Source organism: Silurus meridionalis, chromosome 8 (assembly GCF_014805685.1).
Source record: "Silurus meridionalis isolate SWU-2019-XX chromosome 8, ASM1480568v1, whole genome shotgun sequence".
Classification (NCBI taxonomy): domain Eukaryota; kingdom Metazoa; phylum Chordata; class Actinopteri; order Siluriformes; family Siluridae; genus Silurus; species Silurus meridionalis.
In genome coordinates, this window is record NC_060891.1 from 6,818,850 (window position 1) to 6,840,479 (window position 21,630).

A 21,630-nucleotide genomic window follows, 5' to 3' on the forward strand; every position below is an offset into this window, starting at 1 on the left:
ATATATATATATATATATATATATATATATATATATATATATATATATATAGATGATTTCACTTTCTTTGTGGATATATTTAATATATGTATACTTCATATGTCTACATATTACATTTTCTTATGGGATCACAAAGCCAAAAAAAGTTGACTCCAGTCAGCATTTGTTCCAAAGACACAATATGCCAAAATACAGGGCAAAAAGAACAAAGGAATTGGTAGAAAAAAGAAGCTTGTAAACCTCTGAAGAATGGTAGAAAAATATTTTATATAGATACAATTGCTGCAATAGGACAAAAAAGACATACAGTGGTCTTAATCATTTAAGCAATCACACAATTGACAATTTGGTTGAAAATGTGTGGGGTCAAACAAAAAGTGGAACATTTTCTTTAAATCACTGAAGGTCACTGAATAACTGCATCAGGCAATCATATCTAATCAATCTACAAACTACTATCTATTGTACAATAAATTCGATTGTTTTTAATTGTGCTTTGAGTTTTACTAAAGAATAACTTGAAAAAAAATAAAACTTCATTATTTAATCAGATCACAGAGTAATGTTTTCTATTTATTTACTCATTTTTAAATATTATAAAATCATAAATAAGAACTATGGCAAATAAAATTTTATTAGAAGGTAAAGTATAATTCAATTGGCCCATGGAACTCAATCAAGTTTGATTTTTGGCCCCTAATTGGAAACGATTTTGAGGAAGATCAGGGCTAATGTAAAAGCTGAAATTTAGATATACTGTCTCATAATCACCTCAAACACGAATGTCTTCAGTGCTGGCCAAAAACAAAACAAAACCTTTGACTTTGGCATACACTTTATTTATTTATTTTTTAAGTTATCAGAGTACATGATCAATGACTATACCCAAATGGGTTTATTCAACAAGTTGGATGACATGCCTGATCGGTGGCAATAAAGTTATGCCTAGTCAGTAAATAAAGAAATAATATCATTATATAAAACACATAGATAATAATTATATGGGAATTTACTTTGAATTCAATACAAAACTTTGCCCTAAAAAAACATTAACAAGAGAGCTATCAAGACTATCAATATCTTGAAAAGTTTTATTGAGGTTTAATAGAAAATCAAAACTCAGCAGCATTTATTGTTCCAAAGAAATATTATTTCCTGAAATCAGAGTGCACATAGAACAAAGTTTCCATTGGATATTAATAAATGATTATTAAAAGTTTCAACAATGTGTTTAAGATTACATTTTATATAATCATGTTTAAAAACAAGTTAACAAGTTAAGAAAGAAGAATCTCTGGCCACTGATCATTAAAAAAAAAATATATATATATATATATATATATATATCAGGCTTAGTCTCTTGCACAAATGATTAATGCATTTTATTTATTATTTTCCCAAACTAAAATCCAGCACATGTGGTATTAAAGTTCAATTCATTGCATAAAAGTTGGAATATATTCACTTTCTTAGAGCAGATGGAGTCTTCAGAGCCAGGCTTCGGGCCCATGAACTTCTTTTATCAATGTGAAGCTGTCTATAATTTTTCCTGACTGAGAACAAAATAATTCATTCAGTGACATAGGTCTCAATAAATCAATACTTACACGATTTTGTAGTAAGAATTAATAACAAAAGTAAGTATTAAACGGTTTAGAATGGTGTACTGTTACTGCTATAATAAAGAACCAGACATACTATATTTAATTCAGTCCAGGTGCAAATAATTACTGATATTTCATAGGATGAATTGTACACTGTACATACTCAATATTTTAATGGTGTCTACATTCAAACTGACAGTAATAAAAGTTACCATACACTTCTTTAGGAACACATTCGTGCAGTTATATAATCAGCCAATCAGTTGGCAGCAGCACAATGCATAAAAACACACATATATAGGTGAAGAGCTTTATGATATTATTAGTGCCATGAGTAGGGCTGCAATTAACGATTATTTCGATTACTCTGATTTTTTTTTTTTAATTAATCGATAACTACATAAAACCCTAATTAAAGGTATTTATGTATAAAAGTGTAATTAAAAAAAACCTTGTATACTCAAATACTTTTTTTTTTTTCCAGATGGCAAGTTGACAACTATGTTTAAAAAAAAAAAAAAAAAAAAAAAAAAAAAAAAATATATATATATATATATATATATATATATATATATATATATATATATATATATATGAAATAATACATTGTTTTGACAATGTTTGTTTAAAAAATACACAGACATTTTGTTCAGTTGTGAAGATATAAGAATATAGCATATATAATTAATTTAATTTTGTATAATAATTAAATTATATATGCATAAATTAAATATACAAACATTGAAAACAAGCATTTAAACGTAGTAAACTGCAGTAAATCACGTTTGAAAACAGATAGTTAACTAGTAGACAAATGCTATGAAAAGAGAATGAAACAGAGAAAAACAGCAAGCTAAAAGGCTTAAAAAGAAAGGGAAAAATATGCAATGGTGTACAAATGCATAAGCATTCACTGAAAACCACAACAGTGTATAAAATTGTAATTGTTTACTGTTACTATTTGCTGTGTTTAGATTTATTGTTTGTTCGCACCATTTTTAATCGAATCCATCACACAAACATTTACACAAACATTTACACAAACATCCCCGGCGCGTATCGTGCAGAGTCCCGCCCCCATCTCGGATACTCAGACCACTGCTCTGTTATGTTAATTCCAGCATACAGACCGCTCATCAGACGCTCTAAACCGGTTCTGAAACAGGTGAAAACCTGGCCAGAAGGAGCTACTTCTGCTCTTCAGGACTGTTTTGAGTGCACTGACTGGGACATGTTTAGAGAGGCTGCAACTAATGGTGATTCCATCAACTTGGAGGAGTACACATCATCAGTGACCAGCTACATCAGCAAGTGCGTTGATGATGTGACCATCTCCAAGACAATCACTACACGCTCCAACCAGAAGCCGTGGATGACTGCAAATGTGCATGCGCTGTTGAAACAAAGAGACTCTGCCTTCAGATCAGGGGACAAGACGGCCTTAAAAACAGCAAGGGCTCGTGCCATCAGAGAGGCGAAGCGCGCACACGCAAAGAAAATCCACGACCACTTCCAGGACAGTGGAGACATTCGGCGCATGTGGCAGGGCATCCAGGCGATCACGAATTACAAGACCACATCACCTGCTTGTGACCGTGACGCCTCCCTCCCAGATGCGCTGAACGACTTCTACGCCCGGTTTGAGGTACAGAACAACGTGGTGGCGAGGAAGACCATCCCTCCTCCCACTGACCAGGTGCTCTGTCTAACCACAGCTGAAGTGAGGAAAACTTTATGCAGAGTTAACCCACGGAAGTCTGCTGGACCTGACAACATTCCTGGCAGAGTGCTCAGGGAATGTGCAGAACAACTAGCAGATGTCTTCACTGACATCTTCAACATCTCCCTGAGCAGCAACGTTGTTCCCATGTGCCTCAAGACAACGACCATTGTTCCTGTGCCAAAGAAATAGACTGTCTCCTGCCTCAATGACTATCGTCCCGTCGTGCTCACTCCCATCGTGATGAAGTGCTTCGAGAGGCTCGTCATGAGGCACATCAAGACACAGCTTCCACCCTCCCTGGACCCCATGCAGTTTGCGTATCGTCCAAACCGTTCCACGGACGATGACATCTCCACAACCCTCCATCTGGCCCTCACCCACCTGGATAACAAGGACTCATATGTCCGAATGCTGTTCATTGATTTCAGCTCAGCATTCAACACAATCATTCCTCAGCACCTGATCGAGAAGTTGAACCTTCTGGGCCTGAACACCTCTCTCTGCAACTGGATCCTGGACTTCCTGACTGGGAGACCTCAGTCAGTCCGGATTGGGAACAGCATCTCCAGCACCACCACACTGAGCACTGGAGCCCCTCAGGGCTGTGTGCTCAGTCCACTGCTGTTCACTCTGCTGACTCACGACTGTGCACCAACGCACAGCTCAAATCATATCATCAAGTTCGCTGATGACACGACCGTGGTGGGTCTAATCAGCAAGAACGACGAGTCAGCATATAGAGAAGAGGTGCAACGGTTAACTGCCTGGTGTGGAGCAAACAACCTGTCTCTGAACGTGGATAAAACAAAAGAGATGGTTGTGGACTTTAGGCGAGCACAGAGCGACCAATCTCCACTGATTATTGATGGATCCTCTGTGGAGATTGCCAAGAGCACCAAATTCCTTGGTGTTCATCTGGCAGACAACCTCACCTGGTCACTTAACACCAGCTCCATCACCAAGAAAGCCCAGCAGCGTCTCTACTTCCTGAGAAGGCTGAGGAAAGCCCACCTCCCTCCCCCCATCCTGACCATGTTCTACAGAGGGACCATTGAGAGCATCCTGAGCAGCTGCATCACTGCCTGGTTTGGGAATTGCACCGTCTCGGATCGCAAGACCCTACAGAGGATAGTGAGGACAGCTGAGAAGATCATCAGAGTCTCTCTCCCCTCTATCATGGACATTTACACTACACGCTGCATCCGCAAAGCACACAGCATTGTGGACGATCACACACACCCGTTACACACACTTTTCACACTCCTACCATCAGGAAAACGGTTCCGAAGCATTCGTGCCGTCACAACAAGACTGTGCAACAGTTTCTTTCCACAAGCTATCAGGCTTCTCAATACATAGAACTGAAACAGAACTCACACACACTCACTCACACACACACTCACTCAAATGTGTGTTACCGAACTGTACAACCTGGACTAAACACAATCATCACTCAACTCGATCCACTCCACAGCAGGTTGTATACAGCAGGTTTACTAGTCGGCGCTATACTTGTTTTTTTGTCTTTTGTCTTGTCTTGTGTTGCCTGTCTGCACTGTCTGTCTGTACTGTTTTTTGTTTGCACTGTTTGCACTCGATGCACTTACTTTGTGTTGTAGCTCTATGCTGTTGTTGTTTTGTTGTTTAGTGTAGCACCAGGGTTCCGGAGAAACTTTGTTTCGTTTTTACTGTGTACTGTGTACCACTGTGTATAGTAAAAATGACAATAAAAGCCTCTTGACTTGACTTGACTTGACTATGTTGCAAGCGAGCTGATTGTGAGTGACGACAGAACAGATTGAGTGCGACTGTCCAAAAGTTAGCAAACAGTTTACACAATAGCACTTTATACGATACTTTTAACTACCGTAATTTCCAGACTATAAAGCGCACTCATATATAAGCCGCACCCACTGAATTAAGCCGCACCTGTCTATAAGCCGCTACATTGAAACTAATTAACTTTACACAGGCTTTAACGACAGTGTCTGTTACATGGGTGAAATATGTTGTGGCTCCTATAAGAGCAGAGCGGCATTTTGGGAATAGCCTGTCACCGCATTTTACCACTATTACTGCATGTGTGCAAGACCGAGAACATGTCCTCATTATTTTCTGATGCTCATTTCTAAGTTTCTTTGACTAACCCATAACGCTGTTGCCAAGAAAAATTAAAAAGCACGAGTTTTGGAAACCTGTCTGTGCTTATATGATTTCTGTTGCAACTGGAGTTAGCGAGCTATCCCTTGACTCTGATTCAACGCATTACCACGGCTTGTACCTAAACAGTAGCCTACCAAGAAAGTCAATGTTTACTGTGTTCCTCCTTCCTTTCACAACTATTTCTCTCTGGAGTTTATCTTTTGGCATCGTCGTGCGTTTAAAAAAACGTTTTTTTCTCCCGATGCTGTGCAGCTCAGAACACAGGTGAGGTGAGTTTTTCGCTTCCGCTCGAAATTTCATTGGTCTAATGTTATGGGGCTCAGTTTTTTTTGCTTGAAGTTTGTGAAACTGGGAAAAACCCAGGAAAAATTCATAAATAAGCCGCTTCGTTGTTTAAGCCGCCGGGTTCAAAATGTGGGAAAAAAGTAGCGGCTTGTAGTCCGAAATATACAGTATACTATTTTCACATGAGGAGGATATGCAGTTTTTGCTTACCGTGCTGATGTTTTGCCTTCATACGTGACACCAGTGTGTTTTCTTTTAATGTGCTTGTGCATTATTTTGGTACTTCCATACCACACAGCTCAGCTTTGTATAACTTGCAGGTTACAGTCTCCATTGTTGCATTTAATATAAAATGCTCCCATGTAATGTCTTTCCTGCTGCGGTTTGACCTGTACTCTCCATTCTGTACACGCCATTCTGCAAGCGGTTGTGTTATCTTGCCGTCACACAAAACCATAACTTGAGCCTGACTAATCGATAACAGCATTCATTATCAATTATTAGCAATTTGTTGCAGCCCTAATCATGAGCATTCAAAAATAATGTACTTGAAATTTTATCAGTGTGTTATGTAGACAACCTTTATTTAACAAAACCTACAAAACATGTATGTTTTAAATTTACTTTAGTTTCAGTTTTGAATTTTGTTCAAAATATGCACCAAATATGCATTTCACATACTGCAAAATTAGCGGACATTGTTTGCCTGGACCCTTTTATTTATTTTTTATGCATACACTGTAATATATGCAATCAGATAGCTCAGGCACTGTATCTGTGAGTAGTTTCTTACTATTATTACTATGAATACAAAGATTTTTTTTACCTGGTCATCAGAGACCTGTTCCAGGTAGATGTGTGTTGAGTTCATGAGGTGCATGCGTGTGTAGCCATAATCAGTGCTTCTAAAACTACTCCAGTCTCGAGTATGGGGGATAAACCCATCGTGTTTTTCTCGGCACCCCTAAGAAAGACAAATCATTAACCTTTTTGCCTTTGGTAGTATGCTGCGATATCTAGTATTTTACATTATTTCTCAAAATTTCATTTTGTTTCAGGGCCTTACAAATACATGGACAATATTCTTCTGATGCTAGATTTGATATTTACTCAGATAATCATATAATTAAAATAAACAATAAACTTGTGCAGCACAAGCATTGATTTTTGTTGAAAAATTACATTTGTCAAAAATATTTATTTTCAGGGTTTAAAGATATTAACAATGTATTTTAAGCTCTTAATTCTAATTTAAAATCACTCTAATGTAGATTTGTTAAATTCTTATTTAACAAATCTTACTGACAGCACAATTAATATAATAATAATAAAAAAATATTAGAAATATAGTCTATAAAACTGAGGTATTTTTAGGTTAAAACCATATATTTGCATGGTAATTATAGTCCCAGTTATAAATAAAGCAGTGGTATAAAACAGAAATCCCTGGCTCTAATCAAACCTGATCTAATAAAAACATATCTAAACCTTACCAACACAACACACCTCTGAGATGAAACCATAAATAAGTATTTGTCTGTTTGTTGCAGTTGCCTTAGCAAGAGTGTTGCAAAAGCCAGTTTAATTTTTTTCTGTTTAACAAAAATTTAACAGCTTTTCCTGGAGCCTTTTATAACCCTAATAAAAAAAGGTGGGAAAAACAAAATAATGCAAAAAAAATAAACAAACAACAAAAAAACCCACTATACAATGATTTACAAATCTTATGTACCTGTATTGTAATCATAATAGAGTACAGAATACATATTAAATGTTTAAATTGGAAATGCAACTGAGGTTAATTTTGAAATTGATGTCAGCAACACATCTTAAAGTTGGGATGGGCAAAAAAGTCAGGAAAAGTAAGTGTTACTAAAAAGAAACAGCTGGAGGAACAATTTGCAACTAAATTGGCGGCATGTCAGTAACATGGTTGGGTATTAAAAGAGTATCTTAGAGTGGCAGAGTCTGTCAGAAGTAAAGATTGGCAGAGGTTCACCAATCTGTGAAAAACTGTGTCTATGAATAATTTTAGAAAAATGTTAAACATAAAATTGCTAAAACTTTACATTTTTTAGCTACAGTATAAAAGATAGATTAATAAAATAAATTAAGTCCTTTTACTACAACAATACATTTTTTACATTTTGATTTGATTTGACATTTTATTTCTCCAAGGACTTTACTCAAACAGCTCAGCATGAAGATAACAATAATACAAATCTTATTTAAACTTGATGTCTAGGTGAATTATATTCTGCTTAATATTTTCACACTATAAAGATCTAACATAAACTACAGCTAACACCACATAATGCTAATTAAATAAATCAATTAAAAAAAAACTACGATTCTCTAAATCCTGGCTTAGCATCAGGGGGTAGTCTGTACCCAGGCTGCACATGCTGAGATTTTTCAACAAAGTTCAATTGTGAGGCATGATGTACCATTTATAATTTACAAAAATGTATACCGTCCTTCAGGAATCATTGTCTAGAATCCTCTCACCAAATCAGATATACCGTAGTTCTGTATATTAGCGATTCATACAATTGCTGTCACAATCCCAGCATTCTTTTCTACCCTTTTAACAACTAGGAATTTTTTATGGATAGAATTCTGAACAGATCCCGAATCCTTCATTATCAAAGATTGGTCTTGGTCAACAGTCACATGCTTGGCATAAACCATATTATTAGCATTATTGTTTTTTTAACTAAAGCCTTTAAAATCCAAATTCAAAACATGATAAAACTGCCTACAGTCCAAACACATTGACTGATGATAAAACATCTTTGTGGCTTCAATTATCTGTGTACTGTTATGCAAAATTAACTTTGCATATAATGGTATAAAATAATTATAATAAAATAATAAATAATGAGAGAGCCTGCATGAAGTTTTGAATGTAAAAGCTGCTAAATAAGGATGGTAGATGCCAAATTGTTAAATGAAACAAATTTTATAATGAATTTATTATGATTTTATAATTTGCATTTTTTAATTGCTTTTATATTACATAATATTACATCTAAAAACCCAATTTTTCAGTCTGCTTTTTAAACTTCAGGTTTCAGGGCAAGTGCTTTTGTTTAAAGTTGCTTTAAAAAAATAATAAAATGACTTACCCATCCCCCAACCCCCGTTATCACAAAGTTGAAGAAACAGTCTTTGAATGTGGTAGCTTTAAAGTTAAATTAAATTAAACAAGGAGACCCGAACCTGTTCCAGCATTACAATGTCCCTGCTCACAAAGCTACATGAAAATATTGAATACTTTTGTGATGATTGGGAATGCTGATTGTACCCCAGGCCACCTCCCCTACAGTATCAGTATCAGTATAATATCTTGTTATATTAATAAGTTTGGGCTTATGGACAAAACTTATTTTTGGCATGAGAGGAGTTTATTAAAAGTTTTATTTTAGAAACTTTATAAGAAGACCATCCATTTATAACCCTTAGAAGTGCTAAAGTGTACTTAATATATTCTACTTAAAATAATGCACTTTAATTTAAACGTTTAAAATATACTTACAGCTGAGCCAGTAATTATATGCACTGGTGCTTTAGGGTTAACATATGGCTTATCAAAACTCCCATTATACACCTGTGAGGAATCAATAATAGACTGTAATCACAAAATAATAATATATATAAATATATAAATGTATTATGTACTTTGTATGAGTATTTTTGTATACAGAGTGTGGAGTATACCTTGTAATTATAAACAGGCCATAGTCTCTCGTATGTATGCTCATGTGCCCAGAGCTCCAGATCCACTCCTGTAGCAACAATATGTCCACACAGTAACAGTGTTACTACATTGTTGTCAAATAAATTCACATTTTGAGTAAAAATAACAACAGCAACAACAGGTGAAAACAAAATTATGTGGAGTATTCCAAAACAAATTACAGGGTTTAAGGGAAAAAAATTGAATATGATGAAAGTTAAGAGAAATTTTTAGTTAGCAAGAGAGAGGTGCTTTCAAATGTAAATAAACTCAAATGAAATACAGAGGAGTCCACTCAGATCGAAACTCAGACATTACTTATTGTGGCCAAACCCGAGGGGATTCTTTAGTAACACTCAATGTTCTATGGGCATATGCATGACATTCTACCCATTTAAATGAACAGGGACAATTGGGAGATTAGATCTCATGTTTTGAATGCTGAAATGCTTTCTATAAGCACTGAATAATTCTTATTCAGTGACCTTGGAATTTAACAGCAATTTAGTAAAGAGTTTTTTTTGGTTATTAATAGATCTGCACAGCTTGTAAAAAAAACAGTTATGGAGTCACCATGCTTATAGAATAAGTCCTCCAGGCCAGGGGCTGGTGGCATTGTATCACTGCGTCCATGACGTACCTGATAAAAGATAAACATGAATGAATAAAATTACTTTTATGGATTTCTGAAAACATACATTTTAAGAGGGCCTTCAAATGCAGCATGTTTGGGGATATAGTGCAGATATAATGCAATTTAGAATAATGTTAATAATACAAAGACATGCCTTTGAAACATGGGCAAAAAAAGGGTTTGCAAAAGGGCACAGAGGTAAAACTTCTTTGTTGAACAGCAGTAAAGATACTTATTGAAGTGTAAATCAGAGTAGTCCTGATAAAAAACACATTGCAAAATTAACTTTAACTCTTTATTCAAGTCTAAATTTTTTTTTTAAAGTGAATACATTTATGGTTTTATCTGTTTTGTAGCAAGAACAAAATATTTTTTAAAGATTAAAAATTAAATGTTTTTGTTGCTCTGCTCTAAAGACTATTAGCAGGTTATTATAGTATAGAACTACCCGATAAGAACACATTATTTCTATTATGATTATATCACACTTTTTAACAGACATTTCAATTGTATGACTTGATAACCCATTACATTTACATAACATTACATTTGATTTCTGATACTAACATCAACTGTGTAAAGCCTAGACTGGTCTGGTCCAAAATCGGCTAATTTTGCAAGTATAAATGTTGTTAATTTTCTTATACTCTTCTTCTAAGCACTGAATAAAATACTATGAATCTATAAATGCACTCCATACCTGCAGTACATGGATATATAAGCCATGGAATAACACTGAAAAAGATTCACTTAAAAAATGACACACCAAAGTTATTATACTATTATTGGAAATTGATGAATCACTGGATCTATTTAGCTACCATATTTAAAAAAAGATCCATACATAGCTTTCAAACTTGGTGCAGTCATCTTTATCATCATTGGAGCAGTACATGGGTCTATGTGCCATGGTGATTATCCAGGGTCTTGCAGCCCTGTTCTCTGGTTTGTTTGCTTCCTAGTAAAAAAGAAAATAGCAGGAATTTATGATGATTTTGAATTACATAAACTGGCATTCCAAACATTCCAAATTAACACATCATTTAGTCAGTGCTTGGCTCAAAAACTTCCAATGCTTAAAATAAAATCAGTTCAATGATTTTAGCTCAGACAGAAAACATCTTGGATATATTACCACCAAGTCCTTTTGTAGCCATTCATACTGTTTAAAAAGGAGATCTAGGCCATACTCGAGGTAGAAGTAAACTTCTGTGGAGAATGAGATGATGTGTGCTGACCCAATGTTCCAGCTGCATGCAAAGGGAGACATAAACCAAAACTGGACTTCTTTTAAAACACAAACGCAAGCAGAGATGGTTTTACACAAGAGATGTAACTGCAAAGAAATGCTGTTTGTGTAATTATAGAATAATTATTGAAAATAGGAAAAGTATCATGTTCAAATATTTAGACATACACTATATGGACAAAAGATTGTGGACAGCTGACCATATGATTTTAAGTGTTTTTTGAAGATACCATTTCAAATGTAGTCCCTGTTAGCTACTAAATTTTTAAACATTTATAACCTCCACTTTTCTGGGAATATGTTCCACTACATGCTGGGCTGTGGTTGTGGAGATCTGTGCTCATTTAGCCACAATGACATTAGTAAAGTCATGAGATGTAGGATGAAGCCATTGTTCCAATTCATGCCAAAAGTGTCAAATAAAATTGAGGTCAGTGTTTTATAACGGGTCGCTCAAGATCTTCCACATCATAGAACTCACATTTTCACACTGCCATGATGAAACAGGTTTGGGTCTCAGTCTCAGTTCAAATGAAGAGAGAATGTGAAAAGTCTAAACTTTGTCTAAACTTTCTATGTATGCTGAGGATTTATGACTACCCCACACTGGCACAAAAGAGCCAAAAACTGTTCCAGCAAGTGCACAAAGTGAGGAATATTACTTTAATTTGCCATGGTTAGTGTGGGAGGCCTACGGAATAGAGTTCAGTCATCAGCCTCACTTATTATTTTAGGATGAACTGGAATAAAGCTTGCATACTAGGGCTGTAATGCTTCTCAAATAACTTGAGTAGTTCAATTACAAAAATTCAAATTAAATTAATTTGAAATTAAAATGTAATTACATTTTTTAATTAATTAAATTAGACCAAGTGGAACGGGAGTAAGACCAAGAGCAATGGAGGTGGGTTTAAACGGTTCTTACATGGTGTGGATGGAAATAGAAATGGTGTAGGGGTGATCTTGAAGGAAAAGAGTGTAAGAGTAAGAGTGTAGAGGAGGTGAACAGAGTTTCTGATAGGCTGATGAACATGAAGCTGGAAGTTGAAGGGGTGATGATGTCATCAGTACCTATGATCCACAAGTGGTTTGTGAGATGGAGGAGAAGGAAAAATTCTGGAGTGAGATAGATGAAGTGGTGGACAATGTACCTAGGAATGAAAGATTGGTGATTAGGGCAGACTTTAATAGGCATGTAGTTGAAGAGAACAGAGGTGATGAGGAGGTGATGGGTAGGTCTAAAGCTATTTTCCACAGTCTAAAGCTATTTCAGACCATTATCTCATCTCTTTTAAAATCTGCCTCAGTCATTGCATTAGTACCTCACCCTGTTACCGTGTTAAGCGTACATTCACGTCAGCTACAGCAGCGCGTTTTATCAATAATCTTGCAGAAATTATGATATTAAATAGATCTCCGTCTGACCCCACAGAGCTCGACTGGGCCACTGAATACCCTGAATCAACGTTACATTATACTCTAGATGATGTAGCTCCCCTTAAGACCAAAATTATCAGGGAGAAACAATTTGCACAGTGGTATAATGATCATATGCGCACCTTAAAACAGACCACTTGGAAATTAGTATGTAAATGGAATCAAACAAAATTAACAGTATTTCAAATGTATTTGGTCCACTCATCTATGCAGAATTGTTGTAATTCAGCCACATTGGAGGGGACCTGCTTTTTTAAAGGTCATGCCACAGCATCTCAATAGGATTTAGGTCAGGACTTTGACTAGGCCACTCCAAAGTCTTCATTTTGTTTTTCTTTAGCCATTCAGAGGTGGACTTGCTGGTGTGTTTTGGATCATTGTCTCATCAAGATGTTTTCTGGCAAAACTGAGACAAGCCTTTGTGTTCTTTTTGCTCAGCAGAGGTTTTCGTCTTGGAACTCTGCCATGCAGACCATTTTTGCCCAGTCTCTTTCTTATGGTCTAGTAATGAACACTGACCTTAACTGAGGCAAGTGAGGCCTGTGATTCTTTGTATGTTGTTGTGGGGTCTTTTGTGACCTCATGTATGAGTCGTCGCTGTGCTCTTGGGGTAATTTTGGTCAGCCGGCCACTCCACTGTTCCATGTTTTTGCCATTCGTCAATAACGGCTCCAACTGTGGTCCGCTGGAGACCCAAAGCTTTAGAAATGGCTTTATAACCTTTTCCAGTCTGATAGATCTCAATTACTTTTTTCTTATTTGTTTCTGAATTTCTTTGGATCTCGGCATGATGTCTAGCTTTTGAGGATCTTTTTTTGAGGATTCTTACCACAGTTTTAACAGTGAGGCACACTTTTTCACACAGGGCCATGTAGTTTGGGATTTAGTTTTCCCTCAATAATAAAAAAAACCCTTCATTTGAAAACTGCATGTTGTGTTCACTTGTGTTACCTTTTACTAATATTTAAATTAGTTTTATGATCTGAAACATTAAAGTGTGACAAACATGCAAAAAAAGAAGACATCAGGCCAACAATTTTTCACACCACTGTATAAGATTAAAGGAAGGCTCACACAGGTGGACTATGTTCTATGTACAAGATGCAACCTGACGGAGATTGGAGACTGTAAGGTGTTGGCAGGGGACAGTGTAGCTAGACAGCATCGGATGGTGGTCTGTAGGATGGTTTTGGAGGTGAAGAAAAAGAGAAGGAGAGTGAGGACTGAAAGAAGAATAAGATGGTGGAAACTGAAGGAGGAAGACTGTAGTGTGAGGTTTAGGGAAGAGGTCGGACAGGGGCTCAGTGGTGGTGAAGAGGTGCTGGATGATTGGTCAACTACTGCAGAAGTGATAAGGGAGACAGCTGGAAAGGTACTTGGTGTGACATCTGGAAATAGAAAGGAAGACAAAGAGACATGGTGGTGGAATGAGGAAGTGCAGAAAAGCATAAGGAGGAAGAGGTTGGAAAAACAGAATTAGGATTGACAGAGTGATAAGAAAAGTAGGCAGGAGTACAAGGGGATGCGGCAACAGGTGAAGAGTGATGTGGCTAAAGCCAAAGAAAAGGCATATGAGAAGCTGTATGTGAAGTTGGACACTAAAGAAGGAGAAGAGGATTTATACCGATTTGCCAGGCAGTGGAACCAAGCTGGGAAGGATGTGCTACAAGTTAGAGCAATAAAGGATTGGAGATTGGAATGTGTTGACTAGTGAGGAGAGGGTGTTGAGAAGATGGAGGGAGTATTTTAAGCAGCTGATGAACGAGGAACATAAGAGTGAGAGAAGATTGGATGGTGTGGAGATGGTGAAGCAAGACATGGATAGGATTAGTAAGAGACAGTGAGAGCACCAATAAATAGGATGAAGACAGTAAAGTCAGTTCAACCAGATGACAAAGCGGTAGAAACATAAAGATGTTTAGGAGAAAGCAGTGAGTTTTTACCAGGTTGTTGGAATGTGAGAGGATGCCTGAGGAATGGAGCGGGAGTGTGCTGGTACCGATCTTTAAGAATAAAGGAGATGTGCAGACCTGCAGTAACTACAGGTATTGTATGAGGAAGTCAGGTGTGTTCTGGTGGTGCAGGACATGTATGAGAACAGTGTCCTGCACCACCCTCACATACTTCTCTGACACACCTGACATCCTCATACATCTTGTCTATCCTCATCACGTTTAGAAATGAGTTTATTAGAGGGACAGCGCATGTAGGATGTTTTGGAGACAAGGTGAGGGAGGCGAGATTAAGATGGTTTGAATATGTGCAGAGGAGGGACATGGCATATATATCGATAGGAGAATGCTGAGGATGGAGCCGCCAGGAAGGCCAAGGAGGAGGTTTATGGATGTGGTGAGGGAAGACATTCAGGTAGTTGGTTTGAAAGAGGCAGATGTAGAGGACAGGGGGGTATGGAGACGGATGATTTGCTGTGGCAACCCCTAATGGAAGAAGCATAAAGAAGAAGAAGAAAATGAATTAAATTAATAAAAATTTATTTGCCTCAATGCTTCGTTTAGTCCATTTAATAAAACATGCACCACCCTCTAATCTCTGGCTCGCTCTGGACAGATAACACAGAAGCATGAATGAAAAATGGAGGAACGGGGGAAAAACAGTGAGGAGCGAGGGCAAGAGTCAGGCCAAAAAACACAACAATCATTTCAAACTAAAACATAAAGAAAAGACTATACAGCACGGTTACCGTTTTTAGATTTTTATCTTTTTATTTCTATACAATGTTTTAAAAATCACAGTGGCCATGTAGACCAGGTAGTGGTGCACGTTTTAAAATGGGTAATAAATAAACAGATTTAGTGCGTGGAAAATCTCAAGCAGCTTTCCCGAGACAAGAATACCACAACACAATACTGTGCGAGATTTGATAAATAAATAGATAAGAGAATAATTATGAGATTCATATAAATAATTATCAGCACCAAACTAATGCTAATGATTTTGAAATTAAATTTTCAATAAGCACATATGGGTGTGACTGTCAGGTGTCCACAAACGTTTTCATCCACAATGTAACTGTAGACAGTCCATGAACAAATCATTCTTATGCTCCACAGCCTACTTTTCAGTCACACACAATACAACTTCAGTGTCAAAATTTAGAAAAAATGTAAGGCCTTATTAAGCTCAGAACATTTTATTTTTATTTTGGGAAAACTGAAGCATCTAAATCTAAAATAACCTTGTATAATCTGAATGACTCCAAAAGAAAGTTGCTACTAAGAATTAATTTCACTATCAAGGTTTTTATGTGTTTAAAACACGTTATGACAGAGCAATTAACTGATGTTCTAAGAGAAGTAATGCAATACCAGTGGCAAGCCTGGTTTCGATAACTCTGCAATTCGGTCAAAAAATAATAACAAATGTTACGTAGTACAAACTCACACAATTTTACAGTTAAAATACATGTTGCTTTACAATTCCGTTAATCTATATATATTCAATAAATACTATAGCTATGGTTAAAATAAAGGTTAAATATTTAACAAGTATACATTTAGACTTTTGTTTTCACTTACAGCCAATGAAATAATCAACCAATTGCTCTGGTAAAATTGTGGCAATTGTCATTTAGATTATCTGTTTATATAATATCAACCATTTTGTAGCGTCGCCACATTTTTTTTCATTAATTACTTGTAGGCTGTGTAATGCAACTATTGCCACGGGTTGTTTGCTTGTCTTGCACCATCACTGTCTGGACATCACGCTCAACCCAGCAGTTTCCAGAAACTGACTTAAGCCTGCTTGGAAATGCCGAGGTGTGTGTGCCCTATGAATGTATTTACACACCTTTGGACTTGTGCTTCTTCCTGTAATAAGGAGAGCACACACCTGGGATGGAATCCTGTTTCCCCTAGCAGCTAAATAAATTTCCGGGGAACGGATCCACAGCATGACAACTAGCTAACCACAGGGCTGTTCAGATAAGGGAGATCCTGCTAAAGACACTGACTTTTGTATATATTGTGTACAAAGACTGCTTACACATACACACAAATATATTCCCCCGGGATAGCCCTCAAACTTGTATTTAAACTCACACAACTTTGATTTTCACCATCACAGTAAGCCTTCCTATGAATACCCAGACACAAACCACCTTAGTGTATCAGGTCCAGCCTAGTGTATCCTTATTCTATGAAAGACCATAAAACACCAGGACTTTCCTTTATTTGTGACTACACAGAAACCTCTGATGTCTTCAACCTTTCGGAGCAGTGCAAGATATTTCTCAACCTTCAGCTCGTTTCAAAGGGTGGCTTGACACCCTGCTTCAAAGCCAACCAACAAGGTACAGCCCTACCATCGAAGAAATCGTTCAAGCCCAAAAGACAGATGGTAAATCACAGCAGTTAAGAGTGACAGTACCAAGATGACATCCTCTTGTCATATTTAGCATTTATTACATGTGGAGTGTGTAATGCAACTTTTGCCACAAGTTGTTTGCCTGAATTGTGTCCTCATCATCTTAATGTGTTTGGACCTGGCTTGCCCTATTTTGATATATTATGAAACTTCTGCATTACGAGCATCACCATGTACAGCATAGTTTCCGAAACTAGAGACACCGACAGCAGCACATGCTCTATAACTGTCTTTACATGACTTTTGACTGCACTACCACTATGGAGATCACACACAGTGGATTCCAAAGCCCTAAGATCAGCTCACCACAGGACTGTTGGAGACACTGAGTTTTGTATATATCATAAGCATAACTGTCTGGTTTGTTAGATCTTTGGAAAGAATGCAAAATTCTTTTGCAACTCGCAAAGGAGAACATCTGCTCTGAACATCATCGAAAAAGAGTATCTGATGAATGTAGAGGATTAGATGCTAATTAAAGCTCATACCTGTACCACAGGCTCTCAGTTTCCCCTGGCATACTGAATCGACTCCTGTAGTGGGAGAAATTGCTAGAGAAATATACAACAAATACATTACTAGCATTCCCAGAGATGATATTTCAGCGAAGGTTTTAAAATTAAATTATCTTTATGGTCACGTGTCAGAAAATACATTAGAAATCACTGCATAAAGTGAGTTTAAAAAAATAAAGCAGTTTTTTTTGCAGACACAAGATTTGAGATCTTCTATTGGATAACAACACACTGGCAAATTTTAAACTGAAAAAACAAGTCAATCTCTAGAACTTAGGTAGGTCTTTAATCATACACCCTATGATTAGACAAGATGTCAGAAAAACATACAGTTGTATGCAAAGGTTTAGGAACCCCTGACAATGTCCATGATTTTCATTTACAAATATTTGGGTGTTTGGATCAGCAATTTCATTTTGATCTATCAAATAACTGAAGGACGCAGTAATATTTCAGTAGTGAAATGAGGTTTATTGGATTAACAGAAAATGCGCAATATGCATTAAAAAGAAATTAGACAGGTGCATAAATTTGGGCACCCTTGTTATTTTGTTGATTTGAATACCTGCAACTACTTAGCACTGATTAATTGGAACACACAATTGGTTTGGTGAGCTCATTAAGCCTTGAACTTCATAGACAGGTACATCCCATCATAAAAAAACATTTTTATTTGAGGTGGCCAATTGCAAGTTGTTGTTCTCTTTGACTCTACTCTGAAGAATGGCAACATGGGGGTCTCAAAACAACTCTCAAATGACCTGAAAACAACATTGTTTAACATTATGGTTTAGGGGAAGGCTAAAAAAAAGTTATCGCTGAGATATAAGCTGTCAGTGTCCACTGTGAGGAACATAGTGAGGAAATGGAAGACCACAGGCACAGTTCTTGTTAAGGCCAGAAGTCGCAGGCCACATAAAATATTTGAGAGGCAAAGGGTAAGGATGGTGAGAACGGTCAAAAACAGCCCACAGACCACCTTCAAAGACCTACAACATCAACTTGCTGCAGATCGTGTCACTGTGCATCGTTCAACAATTCAGCGCACTTTGCACAAGGAGAAGCTGTATGGAAGAGTGATGCGAAAGAAGCCTTTTCTGCACACACGCCACAAACGTAGTCGCTTGCGGTATGCAAACGCACATTTGGACAAGCAGACTTCATTTTGAAATAAGGTGCTGTGGACTGATGAAACAAAGATTAAGGGTTAAAGAGTTATTTGGTCATAACAAGGGGGATTATGCATGGTGGCAAAAGAACACAGCGTTTCAAGAAAAACACTTGCTACCAACAGTAAAATTTGGGCGAGGTTCCATCATGCTGTGGGGCTGTGTGGCTGGTGCCAATAATGGGAATCTGGTTAAAGTTGAGGGTCGCATGAATTTCACTCAATATCAGCAGATTCTTGAGAATAATGTTGAGGAATCAGTCACAAAGTTGAAGTTACATCGGGGCTGGATATTTCAACAAGACAATGACCCAAAACACTGCTCAAAATCTACTAGGGCATTTATGCAAAGGAACAAGTACAATGTTCTGGAATGGCCATCCCAGTCCCCAGACCTTTGAACATCTGTGGGGTGATTTGAAGCAGGGTTGTCCATGCTCGGCAACCATCAAACCTAACTGAACTGGAGATGTTTTGTATAGAGGAATGGTCCAAAATACATTCATCCAGAATCCAGACACTCATTACAGGCTATAGGAAGTGCCTAGAGGCTGTTATTTCTGCTAAAGGAGGCTTTACTAAATATTGATGTGATTTTTCTGTTGGGGTGCCCAAATTTGTGCACCTGTCTAATTTGGTTTTAATATATATTGCACATTTTCTGTTAATCCAATAAACCTCATTTCACTACTGAAATATTACTGTGTCCTTCAGTTATTTGATAGATCAAAATGAAATTGCTGATCCAAACACCCAAATATTTATAAATGAAAATCGAGGACATTGTCAGGGGTTCCTAAACTTTTGCATACAACTGTATATAATATTTACAAGTAATATTGTATGTGAACAGGTTTGATTTAAAAAATACACACTGCACATTTAATAAAAAAAGTGTGCGCAGAACGGCAGAACTATGTGAACGAAAATGTAACAAGTAAATGTGAAGAGAACTGAAAGAACAACTTTATAGCCCCCTCTTGTGGAACCTTGCAGTACGTAATCACAAAGATGGCAGTCACATAACAGTGGCAACCAGATATGACAACGATGACTTAAACAACTTCCCACATCTTCATGTAGTTTTAAATAACTTAAATTCTGGATGCAGCATAATTTCAAGCTTGACCTTCCTTCTCTACAATTCACTTTGTTTTAATGGAAGTCAATGTAACGAAAAGTCTTTGTGATAGCAGCTTAACTTGAACATATAAAAATTATTTTTACAGTATTAATGCAGGTTGTATACTATACCAAAATTCTATACTTTGTATTGTTGCTTTTTTAATTCATAAGGAATGTAAAATTGGGCATCCTTTTTTTTTTATTTCTTTATGAACTTTAGTAAATAATGTTTAATTCATGTTGACCATTAATTAAGATAATTAAGTAATCAGCTGTTAATGGGTTTAAGCTAAATTTGGCAATGTGTCACTATCCTTAAATTCAACTTCACAGTCTTGTGAATGTCCAAAAAATTATTAATCTAAACCTTCCATTTGCTCACTCAAAAGAAAAATAATAAATTTGACTTAAACTTTGGCTTTTTACTCTTGGATTATGACCAAATACAAGTTTAATGTCTTTCCCTGATACTGTTTATCAGCCTTTTTCAGTCAATTTGTCTCAAAGCTGTCCCAGTCATCCTGAACTGGCAGGCTTGTGAACGCAGAAAATAACTTTTGCATGATAATAATAATGATAATAAAACTCAAACAAATGACATACATTTTGTAATCTTTCCATTTTTGGTATCAAGGGAGAAAATACAGCTTGGTGTAGTGTATTTACATTGTGAGTGGCTCAATGATTAAGCCACAGTGACTTAATTTCCAAAGCAAAGCAAATACCTCACAAAATGTTCTGGATGTCTCCCCTTTTTACCACCAGGCTTCTCTTTCCAGACAGTAGCAGTGGTCCATGGAAAGGTTGAGTGTTAATGCTACAACTATTCATAAGTTTATGGAATATGCATTTGAGCTCTGCTAAAACAATTTTTTTAACGTCAGCCTGTTTAGGATTGGTGTGGACAGGAATGTGGGGAACAGGAAGTACAGGGAAATAAGAGTAGACTTGAAATAGATATTGTGTAGCCTCCAGACTTGCTGTGCATCCAAAGAATGAGCACTTCAAGAGGACATATCATTACATCCACACAAAGTCATCAAAGTTTAGTTTGAAAAAGAATGTGCAGTACAAACATATTTATTGAATAAAAAAGGTACATCACATGGATTAAATCCAAGAGCTACAGAACTGTGATTGAAATTATTGAACATATAAGAAGAAAATTGTGCTAATTCGAACAAATGGGGTTGTGTATATTTAAATAACAATACTCAGGAAAGAAGGAAAAATTATAATACTTACTAGGCCCACTCGTGATTACCAGGACAGGTCATATATGGCACATAGGCAGCAATGGACTCAATCTGTTTCATAAACTCATCCCCGATCCTGCCATTGTCCTAAAACACGGTCATAATTAGAAACATGCACTGGATTTCAACATGAAACAGACTGTGTGTAAATACAAAAAAAGGAACAAACACATTGGTGACTTTAGCAAAATAGTAAAGTGTGTTGAGAGTTAGTCATCCATTTGGTTACTGCAACAGAAAGTAAGCACTGCCGATAAGACTATAAAAATGAGTACTATGAATAAACTTTGAATTAATTTTCCAGGCAACTCACTTACAGCCTTATCATCACATCAAAACAGGACAA

At 36.6% G+C, this 21,630-nt stretch overlaps 1 protein-coding gene across 5 annotated transcripts in view; it reads right to left on the reverse strand.

Annotated features, from left to right (window-relative positions):
- Positions 1–245: 245 nt before the first annotated feature.
- Positions 246–21,630, reverse strand: part of acp7 (acid phosphatase 7, tartrate resistant (putative)) — a 28,406-nt gene continuing 7,021 nt past the window's right edge. For 4 of the 5 annotated variants that reach the window (XM_046855185.1, XM_046855183.1, XM_046855182.1 and 1 more), the window contains 9 exons: positions 21,274–21,371; positions 17,709–17,771; positions 11,284–11,398; positions 10,993–11,106; positions 10,088–10,154; positions 9,496–9,563; positions 9,314–9,385; positions 6,602–6,739; positions 246–1,553 (listed from right to left, as the gene is read on the reverse strand). In XM_046855185.1, the coding sequence (XP_046711141.1) occupies positions 1,488–1,553; positions 6,602–6,739; positions 9,314–9,385; positions 9,496–9,563; positions 10,088–10,154; positions 10,993–11,106; positions 11,284–11,398; positions 17,709–17,771; positions 21,274–21,371 (801 nt within the window). In that variant the 3' untranslated portion in view covers positions 246–1,487. The remainder of the gene's footprint in view (positions 1,554–6,601; positions 6,740–9,313; positions 9,386–9,495; positions 9,564–10,087; positions 10,155–10,992; positions 11,107–11,283; positions 11,399–17,708; positions 17,772–21,273; positions 21,372–21,630) is intronic. The other variant, XM_046855186.1, reaches the window with a different exon arrangement.